At 38.2% G+C, this 17,543-nt stretch overlaps 1 protein-coding gene across 1 annotated transcript in view; it reads left to right on the forward strand.

The window, feature by feature from the left end:
- Nucleotides 1-5,395: 5,395 nt before the first annotated feature.
- Nucleotides 5,396-17,543, forward strand: part of LOC130415385 (uncharacterized) — a 38,765-nt gene continuing 26,617 nt past the window's right edge. The window contains 2 exon segments of the mRNA XM_056741053.1: nt 5,396-5,477; nt 16,587-16,726. Coding sequence (XP_056597031.1) covers nt 5,411-5,477; nt 16,587-16,726 — 207 coding nt within the window. The 5' untranslated portion in view covers nt 5,396-5,410.

Consider the following 17,543-nt stretch of genomic DNA (forward strand, 5'->3'; position numbering starts at 1 on the left):
AATGTTACGAGAATAAAGTCAAAATGTTACGAGAATAAAGTCGAAATGTTACGAGATTAAAGTCGAAATATTACGAGAATAAACTCGTCGTAATTTTATTTTCGTGAAGGTTGTAGTTTAAGAGTTGAAGTTATGTTTAAGCACGTCATCTGAATCAGTGAGTTAATTCGTAGTTCGTGTCAGATTTTTTCTTCTGAATAAATTCAGTTTCCTACATGATCGCTGCAGTGTTCTTTTACTAATTATAACTCCGTGATGATGCGCCAAAAGACAAAGAATTTCCTTATTGCTAAATCATAATCTAAAGTAGGATTCAACGAAATCCTCCACAGCCATTGTTTCTAGCAATTCTGTGATTTTTCTCAAAATATTTCGACTTTATTCTCGGAACATTTCGACTTTATTCTCGAAATCTTTTTTTTTTTTCTACGACACCGTCGTATATTTCATATTCAGCTGCTGCTAAGATCTTTTTATTGCAGAAGGAAAGCACCTACATGAGAGCGAGAGAGTTAAATATAATTCGCATTTTCACAGTTTCAACAAGATAAATATAAAAGTTATTGACAAACTTGCGCATTAACACGTGAAGCAATTTTCTCCCACGCCAACTCTCTTTCTTTTGCTTCTGCGGCTGTGTTGGATTTTTTTCTAAATATGAGCTCATATTCACTGTACGCTTGTAACAGTACCTTCAATTCGATTGGCTAGAAATGAACAGAGCGCTTTTTGTCATGTGACGTTGCCATGGTGAATCGTGCTATCTTCACTCAATTGATTATGGCTTTTCATCGCCATGCTGCACGCGCGTAACCTAGAGTGAACTTACTCAGGGTTGATTGAACTAAATCAAATCAGCTGCTCTGAAACTGAAAACTCAGAGTAGCGATTCTCTGAGTAAATCAACTCAGAGTTCAGATTTTAACTCAGTGTTGGTTGAACTTCCTTATTGAAACGGGCCCCAGGGGACTGCACGAGAGGTACGTATATCAGCAGGGGAAAAATAGTCAGAGACTCAACTCAAAAAAACAAAACGAGTCCGCCCAGAATGGGGCAAGGAAAAGTCCACCTGCTGCAGACAGGTGAAAACAAGGTAATTCCGTCCCGTGCGGACAAAGGATAATTCCACCTTCTGAAAGCAGATCAAAACACGTAATTCCGCCCAGCGAGGGCCACGGAAGAATCCACTTGATGGCGGTTTGACTGGTGTAATTCCTTCCAGCGAGAGCCAAGGAAGAATCCACTTGAGGATGACAGTTCAACTGGTTTGGTTCCTTCCAGCGAGAGCCAAGGAAGAATCCACTTGATGATGACAGTTCAACTGGTTTGGTTCCTTCCAGCGAGAGCAGAGGAAGAATCCACTTGATGATGACGGTTCAACTGGCTTGATTCCTTCCAGCAAGTGGCTCAAGGCGGACTGCTGTAGCTACCTCGAGCGGAAGATGACGAGCATAACCCTGGTACTCCCATATGCTTGACAGTGGAAGTCCGTAGCCTCAATCCCCACAACCAACAGCCTGTTAAGACCCAAGGGATAAGATGTCAGGACGGCAGTCACATGTGCGGCAAACCAGTGGGTTCCCCAGGCAGCTGGAGGTAGCAGCAAGATCCCTCGAGAAGAGGTAATGGCAGTCGTAGATACTTTGATAATCAGAGAGCAAGACAAGGGTAGATTCCGGTTGAAGACTAACAGCTGGAGCCTGGACAAGACAAGGTGATATCAATCGCTAGAGTAGAGTAGAGTAGAGTAGAGTACCCACAGGTGATTTATACCAAACGGACTGACATTAGTCAAGAGAATGCACAGGGAATATAAGGGAAATTGAGCCGGAAGAAAACAAGGAACAGCTGGAGAAAGTAAAGAAATATATGAAAATCCAGGTGAAGAGTATAAACTAATGATGAAGGAGTAAACAAGGTAACGAGGGAAGTGGGTGAAACGCAGACACTGAATAAGTGACAAACCAGGAATAAAAAACCCATGTGCCCGACAACCCTAACAAGACATAAGTAAAACAAACCCCACAGACGCTAGACCAGTGACCTGGGGCCCGTTTCAGAAAGCAGGGTCAGTGCAAACTCAGAGTAAGTCAACCCCAGAAAACGGAATACTCAGGGTTTTTAGTTTCAGAACGCGAGGTATGTCAAACCCGCGACCGCGGGGTAAGTCAAGCCCATTTCAGAAATCGAGGTATCTTATACTCCGAGTGAGTAACCAGAGTAACATACTCCGTGAATCTAACCTGGTCGGGAGCAGGTTTTATTCCGCAAACCCAGGGTTTGTTACAATCTCTGCCCCCTTTTCGAAGCTTACATACGTCATTTGTTTATTGATTCGTGTTCCTAATAGCGCTCTATTTAGTCACACAGAACTTAAAATGGCATTTTTGTTTATTCAGGAACCCATAGAAAAGGAAGCTGCATTAATTCGCAGAGAATTATATTTATGTCGGGAGAGAACTGTGAGGCCCGTTTGGACGTTTTATCTTGTTTAAGAAGTATATTTAACATTTCCCAATCAGTCATCCTACTAGCAAGACCATGTTATTTCTTTAAACTTTCCTGAATGAATGATGTTATTGTATTACTACGACGGCGTTTTAGTGCCCGGTAAAAAAAAAATACAAGATTACGAGAATAAAGTCGAAATGTTACGAGAATAAAATCGTCGCAATACGTATTTTATTTTCGTGAAAGTTGTAGTTTAAGAGTTTAAGTTTTGTTTAAGCACGTCATCTGAATCAGTGAGTTAATTCGTAGTTCATGTCAGATTTTTTCTTCTGAATAAATTCAGTTTCCTACATGATCGCTGTAGTGTCCTGTTACTAATTATAACTCTGTGATGATGCGCCAAAAGACAAATAATGTCCTTATTGCTAAATCCTAATCTAAAGTAGGATTCAACGAAATCCTCCACAGCCGTTTTTTCTAGCAATTCTGTGATTTTTTTCTCAAAATATTTCGACTTTATTCTCGTAACATTTCGACTTTATTCTTGATTTTTTTTTTTTACGACGCCATCGTATATTTCAAATTCAGCTGCTGCCAAGATCTTTTTTATTGCAAAAGGATAGCACCTACATGAGAGTGAGAGAGTTAAATATAATTTGCATTTTCACAGTTTCAACTAAATAAATATAAAATTGATTGATATATAAACTTGCACATACACACGTGAAGCACTTTTCTCCCTCGCCAACTCTCTTTCTTTTGCTGCTGCGGCTGTGTTGCTCTTTTTATGAATATGTGCTCATATTCACAGTATGCTTGTAACAGTTCCTTCAATTCGATTGACGAGAAATGAACAGAGCGCTTTTTGTCATGTGCTGTTGCCATGGTGAATCGTGCTATCTTTACTCAATTGATGATGGCTTTTCATCGCCATGCTGCACGCGCGTAACCTAGAGTGAACTTACTCAGAGTGGATTGAACTAACTCAAATCAGCTGGTCTGAAACTGAAAACTCAGAGTAGCGATTCTCTGAGTAAATCAACTCAGAGTTCAGATTTTAACTCGGTGTTGGTTGAACTTCCTTATTGAAACGGGCCCCTGACAATTACAATTAAAACTTGAATCTGAAAATGAAAAGTTACGATTTTCTAGGCTGCAGTGATGTCACACAAGCATGTGGAAATAGGCTAACTTCCGTCAACATATCGAACGTAACCAACTGCTTGCACAAGGAGTGTGATGTCACTGCGCCTGCTGCGGCCAAACAAACTTTATTGATTATTACGCCAGAATTGGAGTTAAGTTCCTAATCCTATTGGCCTAGAAAATCGCAACATTTAATTTTCCGCCGGTTTTAGCAGACAATATAAGTACAGAAGAGTCTAGTTTGCATCATTTGCGCCGCCTCATTCACGAGAAAAGCGCCACAGGATATCTATCACCTCTTTACATTGACTTAACATGTAAATCACTCGCGCTTAGCGTTTCATTCGCGTCTCGAGGGAACGTAAATCCAGTCAATGAAATAATATTTTTTAGAAACACGTTGAGGGGCATTTTGTTGAGTATATTCAAAACAATCATTGGACTCCTTTAACTAATATGTTATGTTCAAGTTACATATTTATCTTTGTAGGCAGATCATTTTGCATGGCAGTAAATGTGGAATGAGATCTGTTTGGTAACTGACTTTTTCAAATATCTTCCTATGTGTTCAGCAGAACAAAGACATTTATACAGGTTTTGAGCAATCTGAGGGTCAATGCTTAAAGAATTTCCATTTTTGGGTGAACTTTCCCTTTAAAAGGCAGGGTGTCGAAGTGTTTAGAAATGCGTCTTCTCTTTACGCTGGACGTTGAGAAGGCAGCACAACAGAGAATAGCGATGTTTCTCAAATCTGACCTAGATGAGACTACATTCTTGAGCTCTTTAAACCGAGAGCAGCTTGAGCGGTGTGGTGACCTACTTACCACCTGTTTGAAGAGCAGCCTTTCATCACATTAAACCGTTTCTGAGTCGAACACAATGACGCACGGCTGGCGCTGTGATCATCTACATGTCTAGAATAAAACTGATGCATTAGAATATCAGGTCCTCAGATACTGATGGTCGTCATCTTCCTAATCGTCATGAAATCTTTCCAAATGAAAGGTTATTAATCCTGTATCAATATACCAGTGGAAGAGGATTCATGGATAGAAAAGTTATTCATCTCTGGAACTCAAAGCTGGAGAAATAAGAAAATTTGAGCTCATGTGTAATGTTATCCAGCGTTGTTCATGTTTGATGGTCAAACTTTCTTTCATATGCAGCAGAACAGAAAATAAGATATTTTATTTTAAAGAATGTTAGTAAGCAAACACTAGTTGGCAGTACTCGTTGACTTGCATTGGTATTGTTTCTATAAAATAGAAGTGAATGGGGACAGCTGTTGACAAAATTCTTCAACTATCTTTCGATTTTTGGAGTTATGAAAATGTTATGTTATAATACAGTTATGAAATGACATGGACAGGACAAATAAATGATTATATAACTTTTGGGTAAACTTTACTTTAAAAAGCAAGACTGTGTAAGTGGAAATATAACATGTTGGCTCAAAAAAAGTCTTATTTCTTCTTGTGAAGAAATGCTAAAAAAAGATTTTAATAGCAACATAAGTACAGTCTGTGATAAATCAGTCTATGTCTCTCTTCACAGTGTCTTAGCCAAGTACTTTGCACGCAGATTATGAACAATGTGAGAATGTTAATATCACTGGATCAACCGTGAGAAGATCTCAGATCAGCACAAATACAACAATCCCACCAACTGGAGCAGATCATTCTGTTTGTGTACTGGACATACATCTCAGATGACTGGAGCAACGTGCCATTGTGTTCAAACATCCTTAGGGGACCAGAGGACTTCTCCATCCTAACCATCTCCATGCTATTGAGAAGATTACAAACAGAGGAGGATGTCAACAGAGGCAGAACTTCAAGCCGATGTCAAACTCAGTGTCAAGAAGGAGTCCAAGAGAAAAGGTCAGTGTTTGAATGTTTGAATGTACTGTATTGTGACATAACCGGTGGGGGTCAACTGATCTTCTTTTTGGGCTCAGATTTTACATCGGACGTCACAAAGCAAACAAATGTTTTCAGTTGAATGGGTTGTCAGATGGGCCTGAATGTTATAGAGACTGGAGGATTGGCTTTTTACTTTTGCTAAATAGTAGGGATGCAATAATGTATCAGCCGCCGATATTGGATTAACTTTGGTTTATTAGGGCCCTATGAATTCCGTGATGCGGAAAACACAGATGGAAAGTAGCAAACACACCAGAAAGTAGTTCTGAACAGCTTATAAATTTCAAATTGTGCTGTGAATAGCGCTAATAATAATTCAGCCGCTGTTTAAATATGCAATCTTCTTGTTCTGCATGTGAATGAGTGGTGTGGTTATGTGTACTGTAGTGGACTTTTTAGCATCTGGTGGACACAAACTGAATCAGCGCTGCTCTAAAAGAGGCTGCCTCCAAATACCCCCACTTGCGGTCTTGGCCACATGAGAGCACGTGCACACAACAGCAAGAAAGAGTGTGTCCAATGTCTTTAAAATGGCAAAGGGTAGTGCGCTTAACACACACTAAACCCACACTAGCTTGAATACCGCTTCGGAGCGGTATTAAGGCTTAGCGTGTCCCATCATGCATCATGTTCTGGATGTGAATCATGAGACTAGGCTCGTTTGAGATGGCCAAATTCTGCGCAGAACCGATCACTGTTCATCAGCGCGAGATGCATGTCGGTAAGAAATGTGTCTGTGTTACGTCCGCCTTGCTCTGATGTCATGCTGACGTGTGTCATATAACTCTTGCGACGGCTATATCGATTCTTCAGTCGGCGCAGTTGCTCTCCATCGACTGCGCTGATTAAAAGCATGATGGGAAACAGCTTGCTGACGACACAGCTTAATGCTCATTGGCTAAGAATGTCCGCTGGTTTTTAAGAAGTTCACAATTTATAGTAGTTTCCATCCATCCATTTTCTACCGCTTTATCCGAACTACCTCGGGTCACGGTATAGTAGTTTATATATTTTTATTTATATGTGATAATGACAACACCTAGGTAAAATCGTATACTATAAAGGGATGTTATAAATAAGTAGCCTAATTAGGGCATGTGCTTTATTTTATTTGTTTCGTTTTAATTATTACTTGTTTAAGTCCTATTTGTTTTCTTTTTTACTTTACTTTATTGTATTTTATGTTGGTGTACATTTTTATTCAACAACATTATTCCATGAAATAAATAAGCCAATTCATCAAACACATGATGCATGCACACATATAATTATATTATATTACAATGTACAGCCTCTTAACATGATATGTTAATTGCTTCTTACACTATGTAGGCCTTTTTATGTAGGCCTTTTAGAAAGTCTGAAATGAAATAAAAATCAGAAGGACTGTATAAATTGACCACTTCTTCAACAAAATCTAGAAATTACAAAATATCCAGGGTTGTTCTAGCAAAAAGACAACAGGAAACGTCATTAAAATAGTCAAGTGGTCAAGTGCAAAGACCGCAAGTGGGGGTATTAGGACGCAGCCAGAGTTCATGAGAAGCTGCCGTCAAACTTTGCGGCAAGCCATTAAAACTAAAGACAGTTGTCAAAACTGCTACAAAAATTTTACCAAACTAGGAATAAAATGTCAGTAGAAAAAAACTAAGATGTAAGGTACTGGTTCATATTAACATAGTTGTTGTCATGAATCTCTCTCTGAGACATGGCGTGAGAACCCAAGTGCAGGCAGACACAGACGGTATAGATGGTAAACGAGGATATTTATTAACAAATAAACACTAAACAAGACAGGCAAAACAAAACCCCACGTGGGGGGAAAACAAGACAGGGATATATATAATTTTAACAAGAAACACTGACTTACTAAACTATAAAACAAACACTGGTAACAAACACTAAACTAACACTTACTAGACAAGGAGACAGGAACAAGTAAAGACGGGGGCGTGAAGCAAACAGCAGACAGACTCACAGGTACTGCATACAGAAACAGCATCTATCAAACAGCGACAGCAAGAAATGCACGAGCAACGAGACAAAGAAACATGAGGACTCTTTATAGGCAAGGTAATTAACAGAAACTAGGAAACAGGAGGGTAGGAATGATCACGCGACTCGGGGAGAGTATGGAAGACCGTCATTGTCAAAAACATCTCTCCCCACACAAAACCATCAGGCAATGCCATGGCTCCACTTGAGACAAGAATAAAACATGACATGATAGTGGAACCATGACAGTTGTACACCCCAAAAAAAGAAAACACAGAATCCAGAATAATAAAATGGAATTTGGGGAACATTTTTTGGATTTCATAGGTCCCTAGTTATAATAATTACTATAAATAGCAACAGCACAGACTTTATTTAAATTAAATGTTAAATTTTAAGTCAAATTTAAGTTTTAATGTTATTAATATTTTTAATAAAATAATTATTGGATAGGAAAAATCACCTTTAAAGATTGTCATGTTGTCTTATTGTATTTTAACTTACATTTAGGCACATTTACAGTTGTGCCTGTCTTAAAATGTTAAATGGTTCCAATTCATGTTCAGTAAAATTGATTGAATGCAAAAAAACTAGCTAATATTGGTTTGTACTGTATACAATTGACAAATATCGGCATTGGAATAGGCCCGAAAATCGGTTCATCCCATACCTATTATTCTCCACCCAGTCTTCATGTCTTTCAATTTCTTCATTTATTGTGTCTTTTGTGAACTACTTAATGAGATGTTAGGCAAAAAGTCTGAACTACAATTTCCCATACAAATGATTATAAAACAAGACACTGAAACAACATTTCTGGGTACTCTTTCCTGAGTTGTGTTTAACCTTAAAATCTTCATTGTGTTCCTCTAAATGCTGATTTTACATGTTTGGCTTGCATGCACATTGCTCATGCAGATGAAATACACCTCTCGTTTTTTCAAGGCGATATATTATATTCTTAAACAATAAAATCTTCACATCAGTAAGACAGTAAAACAAGAAAGCCGTGTGTTCAGTTGCCGTCACGTTTCAATATCATTTTTGAGAGCAGTACTGTATGTTTCACTCTCGCCTTCCATAAATGATAAATGAAATGGCCTTATCCTTGAATTTTGTTCCATCTCCATGGCAACTGCTGCTTACAGACAATAATCCTCCTGAAAACTGATTCAAACACACAGCTGTCACCAAAAACCACACACACAAAACACACGAACAGAACACACTTTATGGGTCTCTCATTCAATGAAAGCAATGACACCAAACGGAAAGTTTTCTGTACAATACACTGAGACAGCTTCAGTATTTCTTTTAAAGTGCTACATTACTTGTTTAACCAAATAATTGATAAATCATAATTATATTGATGTTCCGCTCACGTGATTCCCACACACCTGCAATTCACTTTGGAATAACAATCTAGTTTAGCCGATGTTTTGAATAAGCTTTGAAAAAGACGAGGGCTTCTTTGATCAACAAAATTGATCATTGATACTGATTCATCTTCTCATCAACTTGTTTCATTCAAACCTGTATACATTTATTTGTCCTGTTTAACATAAGAAGAAGATATTTTGAAGATCCATTGCATTATCTTACTATAGAAGTCGATGTGCCCCAGAACTGTTTGGTCACAAACTAAATCTTCAAAATGTCTTCTTGTGTTCAACAGAACAAAGACATGCGTACAGGTTTGAAGAACTATGAATATTTCACTAAAGGTGCTGAATTTTTCTGCATTGAATAATGCATCATTTCTGGTAAGTCAGCTGTTGGAAGTTCAAAGGTCAATCAGTTCCTTTATCAAGACTCCAAATCCGAAACAGTCTCGTGACAGCTTGAGGCGTCTGTAGAGAGTCTATCTCCTCCCCATCTGCTGCCATCTGTCCAGCTCTCACAGAACTGTTCGACATCTGAGCTTGATTTACATACTTCATATGAAGAGACAGCAGGCTTCTCCAGGAGCTTCACTGACTGACACTCACGAGCACAGATCCAACACGACTGCGTTTTCACATGAGAATAGAGCAGAATGAGAAATTGTGAAGAGAGAGAAAGAGTAGTTGTAGTAGTACTAACGTTTTTAAATCACACTTTAAGGGGCCATTCAGACAGAATGCGTCTTAAAACTCGGATGTGTTTTTTTTAGGGCTGGGAATTTAACGCGTTAATTTGATTAATTAATCACAGTAAAAAATAACGCGTTAATATATCTAACGCAATTAACGGGCCCCGCGCTGCCCCGCCCTTCTACAGTCCTGTACACTTTCTAGAATTGCAGCCACCTAGTAAAAAATCGATCAAGATGCAAAACGAAAATAGCTTGAAATACCACCTTAACTCGAAGCATGTTTTAGCGAGCTTGGCGGTCACCTCACCCCCGGCTGCGACAGTCAGCAAGCTCCGGCAAAACACGCTTCCCGAGACGAGTCCTCAGAAATTAAGTAAGTCTACATCACAATCATTAACAAATGCGATATCTAAATGGATTGCAATGGACTGTAGGCCTATTAATGTTGTGGAAGAGAAGGGGCTTATGGATGCATTTCGAATTGCTTCCTCCGATACAACCTACACACCACCGTCAAGAGGTACGGTTCTTTCGAGAATAAATCCGCTGTATTAGACAGAAAGAAAACTAAACGGGACAATTTAGCGCAAACTAAACATGTCGCCCTAACTAGAGATCACGTGACGTCGATCAGTAATCATAACTATCGAGGTGTTACTGCGCATGTCATCGATTGTGACTGGAAAATTCAATCCTAGCGTTAACTGTGCTGAAGTCAGTCACACGACACTATTATGATGCGTGTGCCTAAAAGTTTCTATCAGTGGCCGAAGACTGGGGTGTCCGAGAAAATGTGTCCACATTCGGAACTGACAGCGCACTAAATATATAAGATTGTATTCAGTAATAAACAAAATTGTCATGGTCATTAGCCTAGAGACATTGGTTTGTTTTAACAAATAATTGTAAAAAAAGTCATGACCATTGTAACCTATGTCATTTGTTTGTGATTAATAAGTTACAACTGTTATATCCACTGTAACCTAATTCATAGGTTTGTTCAGTCAGTGATAAAAAATATCACGACCTTTTACCTGAGTTATAGACTTGTAATTCAATAATAAATGGTAAAAAATCTACTTCTTGTAGGTCTGTATGTATATGCGATTAATTCGATCAATTAATCGCCATACCATGTAATTAATTAGATTAAGAAATTTAATCGCTTGACAGCACTAGTTTTTTTTAAGAAGGTATTCGGTCAAAGCCACTATGAGCTCCTCCTCCGCCATACTGCCAGCAAATAAACAGTTGTCATGCCAACTCCGCCTCCAAATTCTTAATTCTTTATGCGATTGCTCGCGTTTGGTGTGAACACCGTATAACGGTCATGCACGTCCGTCAAACTCATGTTTACACAGAAAAATAATGGGAAAGTACCGCACTGGAAAGGACAAATGCGTTCGGTCTGAATGGCCTTTAACATGTTTTAAAACCCTTTCTATGGGTGATATCAGAAACTGTCAGGAGAATATTGCCTTTTGACAATATTGTTGACGGCACATTTATTCGAAGCTAAAATGATGTTTGCTGATTTCAATAAGATGTTTCAGATGCGGCAGCTTTCAGCAGTTTAATCAACCGTAAAAAAGTTGGCAACGGCGTCATCCTGTGTGTGATTTGAGTGTCTGCCACATTTGTTTTTATGCCAAAAACATGTTAGTCGTTGCTGCAGCTGTCCCAAACTTTAAAGGGACAGAACTTGTGTTCGACCCACTGAGTGGTTTTCAAGATAATTTATCAGTGTGTGTGTATGTGTTCCCTTAGATCGATCCCTGTTCGAATCGATCCATGAAAGTGACTAAAAATGCTGCATTATAGTAGTTGATGATGATGCTTTGTGAAGAAACACTTGAATAGCATTGGTTGACCTATAAACAACAGAGGAGACTAGACTGTCAACACCCCCCCCCCCCTTTACACCCAAACATTCTCTGGTAGGGAAATATGTTTCTCTTCTCACGATCGTAATAAGAATAAATTGATAAGAACTATGTTCCAAAAGGACATTGTTACACGTCAAATGTAATTTGTCAATTCGTGAATGATGTCAATTGGACGAAAGTTTGGATTTTGCCCAGTTTGAGAGGATAACTTACATAAATGTTTTCCTGCCAAATTTAAAATGGATATAAATGTTACTTGGAGCCTGTGTAACTCCTGTACAGTTATTCATCTGTTTTGGATCTGCCCCCTGGTTGCTGTTTTTTGACAAAACATTTCTTGACTTTCTTGTTGAACATATTGATAAAATTGTCATTTTACACTGGAAACATGTATTTGTAGGTCTGTTTGTAAATCAGAAAGACAAAGGAATTTTATTATTTTTTTATTATTCATAAGTTTAATTTCCATAAATGTACATTTTCTGGTGGAAAACCTTGCTTTTGAGTGTTTAAGGAAGCAATAATATACTTTTTTAAGTTAATGTTACCCTGCAAGAATCTTAAATCTTACCCTATTCTTTAGGCATGTAGTATTTTCATGTTTTTATATAATTGCTCATTTCCCCTGGAATTTTATTTTTGTTTGTTAACTTTGTCATTTCTTAATTTTTTATATATATACTTGATTAAAAAAAAATATGGATATAGTATTGTTATTAAATAAATAAAAACATTTGTTGACTTCATGCCTATAGACAAAATGCTTAATACCTATCACGTCACCATTTTTGTAAAAACAAAACATTTCAAACCCATTTTTGATTTCAGGTCCCCAAAACATGCAGGTGTCGTGTAAATAAAGTTCAGGTTTTAGTTCAAACAAATACCCCGCAACCGATTACAATCAATTGTTTTAATTAAAAGCAACTTATTAGAAATGAGTAGATTTCAATAATTATATTGTGTAACTTTTAAGCAATAAAATTGAGTAAATGCAAACAGTGATAAAATAACGACTTAAGGTTATAAGGTCTATTTAATAAAAAATGAATAACAAATAATCAAAAAGAATGCAATGCAAGAAGCCACGACATTTAAAAAAGCGATTTTCCGAAGCAGCTAGTAATGCGGCTTTAAATACACAGAAAACAAAAGTTTGTTATAAGAAGTTTCCTTAGAGGTGTTTCATGCTTTTGAAAACGTTTTAAAAACATCCAGTGTCCAGTATATGAATGTTTTAAGAATGTTCCCAGTGTAACGGAGGCAAGCTAGTGTAGAGCTGTGCAGTATGTAAACCTCACTTCCCGACCTCAAGGACTCTCTAGCGACAGACGCTAGAGACTGCGGTCTTTAGCCTCCTCGCTAGATCGCCCGACTCCCATGCCGGACCGACCCGGTTCGAAGCCCGCCTGGTGTAGGTGTGGTTCGTTCCGGTTACACCAGCACAAAAGTTATCCCCTTGACTTTAGTAGGTTGTTTTATCTGTGTGCTTTTATAGAACATTTGATATGGCAATACTGTGAGAAACTAATCGAATACTGTGGTTTGATTCTCTGATTTCATCTGGTTTGGTGCTGTGCTGTTGATCATGAGAGAACACTATAAGATCACTGAGTTTCAGTACATTTTGATATCTAGAAACACTTGTGAAAACAGGATGAAAATAAAAACTTAATCTACAGCATAACTGCGACACACACAGACATCAAGAATCAGTGTATGAACCTCAATAATGGTGATGATCACCAGGGGATAGTGATGTAAAGAGGTTTAATCCAAAAAAACAAGGCAAAATCCAAAAGTATAATCCAGGGTGTAACAGATGACATGGAAAAACAGGCACTAACGGCACAAAGAGCTGACTAGGAATATAAACCGGATACAAGGGATGAGACTAGACGGTATAACATACAACTAGACCTGGAAAGAACAAGGCTGGGTGTATAAATATATATAGTCCAGGTGATGAAGTTCAGGTGAGGGTGCAATCATGACGGATGCAAAGGATGATGGGTAATGTAGTTCGGTAATTTCAAAAGAGAATGGGTACATCTGGGAAGCGGCGATGATGGAGAGGGCGTGACTGACCGGTGAGGAGAGCTTGTTACAAGACCAGGTTTGAGTTGGTCTATGGGGCAGTCTATACTCAAAACACCAACGTTTTTGGTTTATTTTTCAGTATTTGTAAAATATTAAATGGTCAGTTGCTGCCTGTCTGTGGTCAGTTTTTGAAATTACAACAATACTGGTTGTTAAAAATCTAAAAAACTTGCAGTTTTTTGTTTGCTTAATTATATGTTTAAATGTAAGAAATGTTTAGTGCAAAGATACTACTTTAATACTAATTAATGTATATTTGAAAGTAAGTTGCGACAATAGTTCTTTATTTGTTTGTACAATTCTTTCCTAAGCACACTCCTGATCTTTCATTGTTTTTAAAAGGAGCTGGTACTACCCAAAGCTCATTACATGAGTCAGTGATCCCATTTTAAAGAGTATGTGTTCAGATATTTGTGGACAGCAACTTACAAATGGCATACAATACCTATTTTTCCCAATTTTTTAAAAGGTTTCTTCCAATTAAATCATTAGATAAATGAATGATCTCATGTTGATCATGTGCAGTTTTGGTAATTATATGTGAAAAGTGCTTGGTGAGAGCCGAGGCATATAAACCCCTGAAACAGAGATTTATAAAGACGGGAGATGACCGAGGAGACCGCACATAAAGGGAAAAGATCCTCTTTCAGACCAACATAAGGGTCCTTACAAACGTCTTTGACATGATGGTACAGTACATCACATGACCCTGTGAGGAGGGGGACCATCAGCTTCTCTTTCAATCCCAGAGCGTGTATGAGCAGTTTTTGTCCTTCATGTAAATTCTCTAGACGGAGCTTCCATAATTTTAACAGTTTTTTTAGTTCCCTTAATAGGCGCTGTATGAATGTTCACTGAAGTCTCTGTGCTCATTATTTCAAATGAGAGCTCTTTTATCTTCCTCTATATGAATCGCATTAAAATGATACACACTTTCATTTAGAATATCAATGTGGAAGTAGATGTGAACATGTGGCATGCCGCATTTTTAAATAAGTATTGTATTTATGGAAAGTAGCAGTAACATGTCTTTTATCTGCAGCATAAGAAAAATAGAGTACTGACGTTTACAAACATTGAAACATTAAGCTTCAGTTAAACACACGCATATGAAGGTGTTCCAGGTCACAGTTTAATATCACTTCACCAAGTCAAAGGCTTTTCCTTACACATAACCGCAAACACACAGGCACATGCGCAATCTCTCTCTCACCCTGTTCGCTGTAACGGAAGTGAGATGCACAAGAAAGTGAGATGCACAAGAAAGTCGTCCTACCATCAAGAGCATTTTGAAGACCATAACATGACAAACATTGAAATTAAACACGTGGACAATGTCCTGTGGTGCGCTAACCATGGTATAAGCAGAATAATTGACTCCGGGCCGCTCAATTATTAGAAAGTAACTTTCAAATTATTGAAACGGCCCGCCATCAATTACTCCTTACATACATTTAATGAAATATAAATAGTATAAACGCAGACCGGAAGTTCACTGCAGTCCAGGCGCGCGTCCGATAACAAACTGTAAGGATCCGTTCTGTGTTCTCCAGTTATTTTGGACTCTTATTTTATTTCCTGTTACGTATCATGTTTGTAGTCCTTTGTAGTTTTTCTAGTTCATTAGTTTCATCAGGTGTTCCTTGTTTCCTTTGTTTTTGAAACCTTGTGTTTCCTTTGTGTGGTGTTGGTCTTTGTTTTTATGCTTTGTTCAGTCGTTGGATTACCTTGCTTTGTTTTTGTCTTCTATTATTTCATCAAATGTTACACTGCATGTGGATCTGCTCTCTGCCTGGTTACTCGTCGTTACAGAAACGGTCTATATGTCTTAACAATAATAGTTCAATTAACATATTTTTTGGAGCCAAGTCTGATACTTCAAGCTACTGAGTTGTTTGGTTGACACACTTTCTACATGTACGGTTATTTGCTTCTTTGCAACTCTCCATAAGGAACAAAGAGAACATTTTTCTTTTGCATCACCCTACACAGTTTATTGGCTCCACATATCGCCAACGTGCATCATGTCCAATTGTATCCAATGCATACAATATCCTTGAGTTTTACTCTGTTCATGTCAAAACTTTTTGCCCTCCCGGGACAATAGTAGAAGGCCACCTATATACAGTACTAAATGCACCACCACGTTCATATCCCCACTCAGTGATCAAAATGGAAATAGCACAAAACCTTAAAGGGACAGTTCAGCCAAAAGTTCAAATTCTATCTTCACTTACTCACCCTCCGAGTGGTCCAAATGAAATTTGTATGAAAGTCTTTGTTCTGAAGAATGCTTATTATCAAACAGATCTTGCCCCCTATTGACTCCCATAGCAGGAAAAATCATTTCTTAATTTTTTGTTGTTTTGTTGAACACAAAAGAAGATATTTTGAAGAATGTAGGACAGCAAACAGTTCTGGGGGACTCTTGACTACCATTGTATTCTTTCCTACTATGGGAGTCAATGGGGGGCTAAATCTGTCTGGTTATAAACATTCTAGCAAATATCAGAAGAAAGAAATCGACAACTCGAAGGAGAGTAAACGATGACAAAATTTTCGTTTTTGGGTGACGTATCCCTTAAACAAAGTTTGGCTCCTTCAATATTTATATTGACTAAAGAATAGGTTGAAATAAATGTAATTAAGATACAAAACTATTTATTTTCTGCCTTCTGTAACTTTCATTGTCTTGTATTTTATGGCATGATACTATTTTTGACGTTATTCTGTTCAGTATATGGTATTTTCTTGATACATTCTTCCTGCAAATGTACATAATTATAAAGAATTTAATTTAAATTTGTATATAAACCGCTACAGGCTGATGATACGTGTGCATTTCCATTGGTATCCATCCAGTTATTTTGAATACATTTTAATATGATATGCTTATTCATACAATGTGGAATTGCTCTGAGGTGGTTGACAACAGCAGCTGGTAAACTCATGAGCTTCATGACTGCATGATGGAGTCTGAATGAATCAGCATCACCCTTCATCCGTCCACAGGTCAGGATCGCAGCGAGCAGGCACTGGTTCAGCGCTTCAGGGGAGATGGCATCAGTTACAAGGCCAAGCTGATCGGCATTGATGGTGTGACGGCAGCGCGTGGAGACAAGCTGTGTCAGGACTCCATGATGAAGCTGAAGGTAACATCTCTGACATCGGCGAAAGCAACTCCAGCTTACATTTAGTATTCGGGATGTGACGCATCCACAGGAACGAAAAACAGAGTTTGAGATGCAGCCACAAACAACAGAAAGGATTTATTTTTACAAATGATACAGTGGGTGCTACTTTTTATACAAAAAAATGATAAAAGACGCAGATGCATTGACACAAATGTCAGTATAAAACATTTTGGACACCTCAAGGTAAAAACACAAGCACATTTCATTTGTCCTGCCGTTAGTGAAATGGAATACTTAGCCTGTATCGTATCCCAAAATGGCAGAGAAGTATAAAAGATTAATACATTTGTCTCGATAGCCCTGGGAAATATGACAAGGTCATATAAACACATTTTCTTCAGTGTTCTACCTTTTCACCTCCACCTGGTGTGTCATTTTCACCGTGGGAGGCCTAAAACAACAATAATTATGGAGTTGAAGCAGGATCGCTTTATGACACTCGTGACCCTCTCAGTGCTCCGTGCTGCTTTGTCCTTGAAAAAACAACCTTTATGAAACTAGATCCCTATGTGTGAGGCTGTTGGACGCAGTATGACATGTTCTGTATCCACATCCAGTGAGCTGCCTCGCTGCGAATCTACTGAACTGAAATCTTATGCGTGACGGATTGGAAAGCTTTGGCCAAACCAATAACAGTCATTCAAGCATGCCACACAAAAAGGGATTTTAATAGTTGGTTGTTAATATTTGTAAGTAATTTTTTTTGGGGGGTGGTCTATTGGTGGGGTCTAGTGACAGAAATGCAACGTAATATGCATTACTAGTGATGGAAATA

The sequence above is a fragment of the Triplophysa dalaica genome, chromosome 3, assembly GCF_015846415.1.
Source record: "Triplophysa dalaica isolate WHDGS20190420 chromosome 3, ASM1584641v1, whole genome shotgun sequence".
NCBI lineage: Eukaryota > Metazoa > Chordata > Actinopteri > Cypriniformes > Nemacheilidae > Triplophysa > Triplophysa dalaica.